General features: G+C 49.3%; 1 protein-coding gene across 1 annotated transcript in view; it reads left to right on the top strand.

The window, feature by feature from the left end:
- The window catches only part of GTF2IRD1 (GTF2I repeat domain containing 1), a 47,853-nt gene that overhangs the window by 38,792 nt on the left and 5,916 nt on the right, over positions 1 to 3,145 (top strand). Inside the window, exon 22 of the mRNA XM_035900611.1 lies at positions 766 to 813. Within this exon, the coding sequence (XP_035756504.1) occupies positions 766 to 813 (48 nt within the window). The remainder of the gene's footprint in view (positions 1 to 765; positions 814 to 3,145) is intronic.

The following is a 3,145-nucleotide window of genomic DNA, read 5'->3' as shown; positions in this document are numbered from 1 at the left end:
CAGTTTGCCAGTGCCTGTGTGCTGCAATTTGGCAGCAAGAGCCTCCCTGGTGCTGTGACCTGCAGCCCCCGTCCCCCCACACCAGCTCACCCCACGGCTGCCGGCTTCAGCATGATAGAGCCGCTTCATTCCTCCTTTTACCCATCACACAAATCCTGGCCCTAGCCCCATCGCTGCTGCTTTTCCCCAGGAAATTAATTTCTTTTTGATACCACTTGTCACTGGAGTCAGTGGCGAGCGCCAGCCTCTCCTTAGGGATTCTTTTTTTCTCCCGTTCCCCCCCGCATTGCTGCAGAACTGACACAGTTTCCCTGTTTGCTTTTCATCTGCTTTAACCTCAGATATTTTTTTTTTCCTCCTCCAGCATGGCCGCACAGCACAATTGCTGCTGCTTTGGCACTTGCCGTAAATGCTGCAATTCAGCCGCGCATCCCTGGGCATGTGTGGACCTCGAGCTGCCCAGGAGGGTGGTGTAGCTCAGTGGACACTCATGGACTCAAGCACATCCCAAAACAGGTCCCTGATGCGCAGTGGAGAGCCCAGCCTGCCTGCCCAGCTCACCGGGCAGTTATTTAGCTACCGAAAGCATCTCTGTGCCAAGGGGCCTCGGAACCGCAGGAATTTTAAGTTGCTAGGGACAGTGTCATCCTGGGTTTTGCTTTTGTTTGTGACCAAGAAACCAAGCTGCAGCACTCATGGCTCTCTTTTTCTTTCTCTCTCTCTTTTTTTTTTTTTTTTTTTGTCTTCTTTTAACTTGCGCTGTAGCCCCTAGACGGATAACATCATTGGAAAAAGCCTACGCTGCCTTGAATGGTACGTAGCTCAGTTGATGCATCATAGATGGTAGCAGACAAGAAATGCCCTTGCGTTTTAATGTAAGAATGAAAATGTCTTAAACCCCCAAATTTCAGGTTTTTTTTTTTCCTCTCTGCTCTGTTTCCTTGTGATACCAAGAACTGAATGATGCAGGATGTGTTTAATAGTATTTTATTGTTGTTATTAATCCTCTCTGCATGTCTAAGCACCGTTGCTGCAGTCCCTGGGCATGGGTGCTGGTTCTACTCCAGATAAGCTGACCTGCCGCGTTATCCTCAGCTCATCCATGTGTCCGAGCCATTCATTTGTTAAAAAATCCACTTGCCATTCATAAGGAGCTCTTGCACAGATTTGGGTTGGGGTTTTTTTGCTTTGCTTTAAACACATACTCTGGGCCAGAGCCAGTGGGCAGTCGTGTCGGCTCCGGGGATTTAACATAATGTACTAATTTACAGGAGTAAAGAAGAGCTCTCCTGCCTGTATCTGTGGCGGGGGACGGCGTATCTCTGGCAGATCCAGCCTTAGTCCCATCAGCTGGGATTCTGGCCACATGTCTAGCTGTTAATTGCCTGCTCCCACAAGTTTATAGCTCCGCTTTGAAAACACGCACATGTTGAGCTAATTCGAACTGTATTTAAACCTGAGTTACTGTGGAATAGCCCCAGTGGGTTTATTCCGGATTTACAGAGGGGTGTAACTCAACTGCAGCTGTTGACGCTGGAAGGAAGGGGAGAGGCGTGTGTTTGTCCTCTTAAGATTCAGGGCCTGATCCGGACTGCCGTAAGCAGCCTGCCCCGGCTGGGGGTTTCTTTGACATGGTTGGGATTGCCTGAGGAAGGGACCTGAGCCGCATTCCCAGTGGGACGTGTTGGGCAGTGGCTGTTCCGCTGATGAGACCAGCTTCATGCTGGGGGTTTGGATAACAGGAGGTTGCTACTCTGAGTGCAGTGGCGGGGTGGAGGATGTGCATCGCCTGGGGCTGCATCCCAGGATGGGGAGGAGGGAGGCTCTGCTGGGTACCGGCCTGGCTGTGCTGCGGCTTCACCGCCAAGATCAGGGCTCTGCATGTAGCATTGTGAGCAGACAAAACCACTATTTATCCATGGGATCCCTTGGATTTTGGGGGTTTTTGGGTTTTTTTTTAAAGTCACTAGAAGAATAGGCAGTGTTTGGGATCCTGTTGTCCAACAGCAGATACCTAAACCCCTTTTTTTATTAACCACTAAATACGACTTCGTGTTTCTAAAAGAAATGTCAAGCTCTGAGAATCCCTATTGGAAAAGAGCAAACGGTGCTTTAAAAAAGTGACTCCTTGTACTATGGAGTGCAGGGCTCCTCACTTCAGGCAAGTAGGATTGGGAAAAACAGAAGTCAATCAACTGGCTGCTTTTTTTAATTAAAAAAAAAAATTGATAAACTGATAACACAGAGCTGAAGGCAGCAGCATGCACAAACCTGCTTTGTGGGAAGGACTTAGCACATCCCAGGGTACCAGTGGCTTCCCTGAGTCGATTATTTCCCAAACCCAAATGGATGAAGCCAAAGGTAGATGGAGATCCCTCTCGCCCAGAGCTGCCTGGGGATGGAGGGGCAGGTTCCTGGGAAGCGGCGCCACTGGCCGGAGCCTCCTCTCTGGCTTCTCTGTTATGCATGCTCAGTTCCAGGTTTTTCATAGCATTTGTTTGTGTCCTTGGATGGGAATTTGGGAGTCCTGCCCACCGCAAAGTGGAAAAAAACCAAAACCCTTGGGATCTTGTTTCTTGCACTTGGGTCGCTCGGGGCATGAGCGGAAAGGAAAGAGCTGCTGTGTTTTTCAGTCCCAGAGAATGAAAAAAGGGAAAACACTTAATTTTGGTGTTTCTTTGTCTGCTACCATCTACACATCCACACGGGTGTGTATATACAGCCCAGAAACTGAGCATCACTGACAAGGAAGTCAGAGAGGGAGCCCTCAGGGTTTGCACCCACCGGCCTGCCATGGCCTGGGGAGCGGCACCACAAGGCAAGGTCTTGGTCCTTGAAATCAGAGCTCCTTGGCAAAATTTATTTTATTTTCTTCTATTTTATTTATTTATTTTTTGCTCCATCCCTTTCAAGCTGCTGTGTTGCCACTTCTGGATTTGAAGCATGACTTAGCCCTGAAGTTCCTTTGCAGAAAATTCTCCCTTTTTTTTTCCTAGTTATGTCCAGACACAACTATTGTTTTCCAGGTGGAGAAGAGGCTTTTTTGAGGCCACACCTTGCAGTAGCAGGGTGCGGAGATTTCAGGGTGCCAGCTTCTCTCCGGGGCCCTCAGCAGGAGGGTGGCCGAGGGTGTGGTTCCTGCTGG

Source organism: Egretta garzetta, unplaced genomic scaffold, assembly GCF_000687185.1.
Source record: "Egretta garzetta isolate BGI_Z169 unplaced genomic scaffold, ASM68718v1 scaffold108, whole genome shotgun sequence".
NCBI lineage: Eukaryota > Metazoa > Chordata > Aves > Pelecaniformes > Ardeidae > Egretta > Egretta garzetta.
Note: the sequence above shows the minus strand (reverse complement) of the source record. Positions and strands in the feature narration are given on the sequence as shown.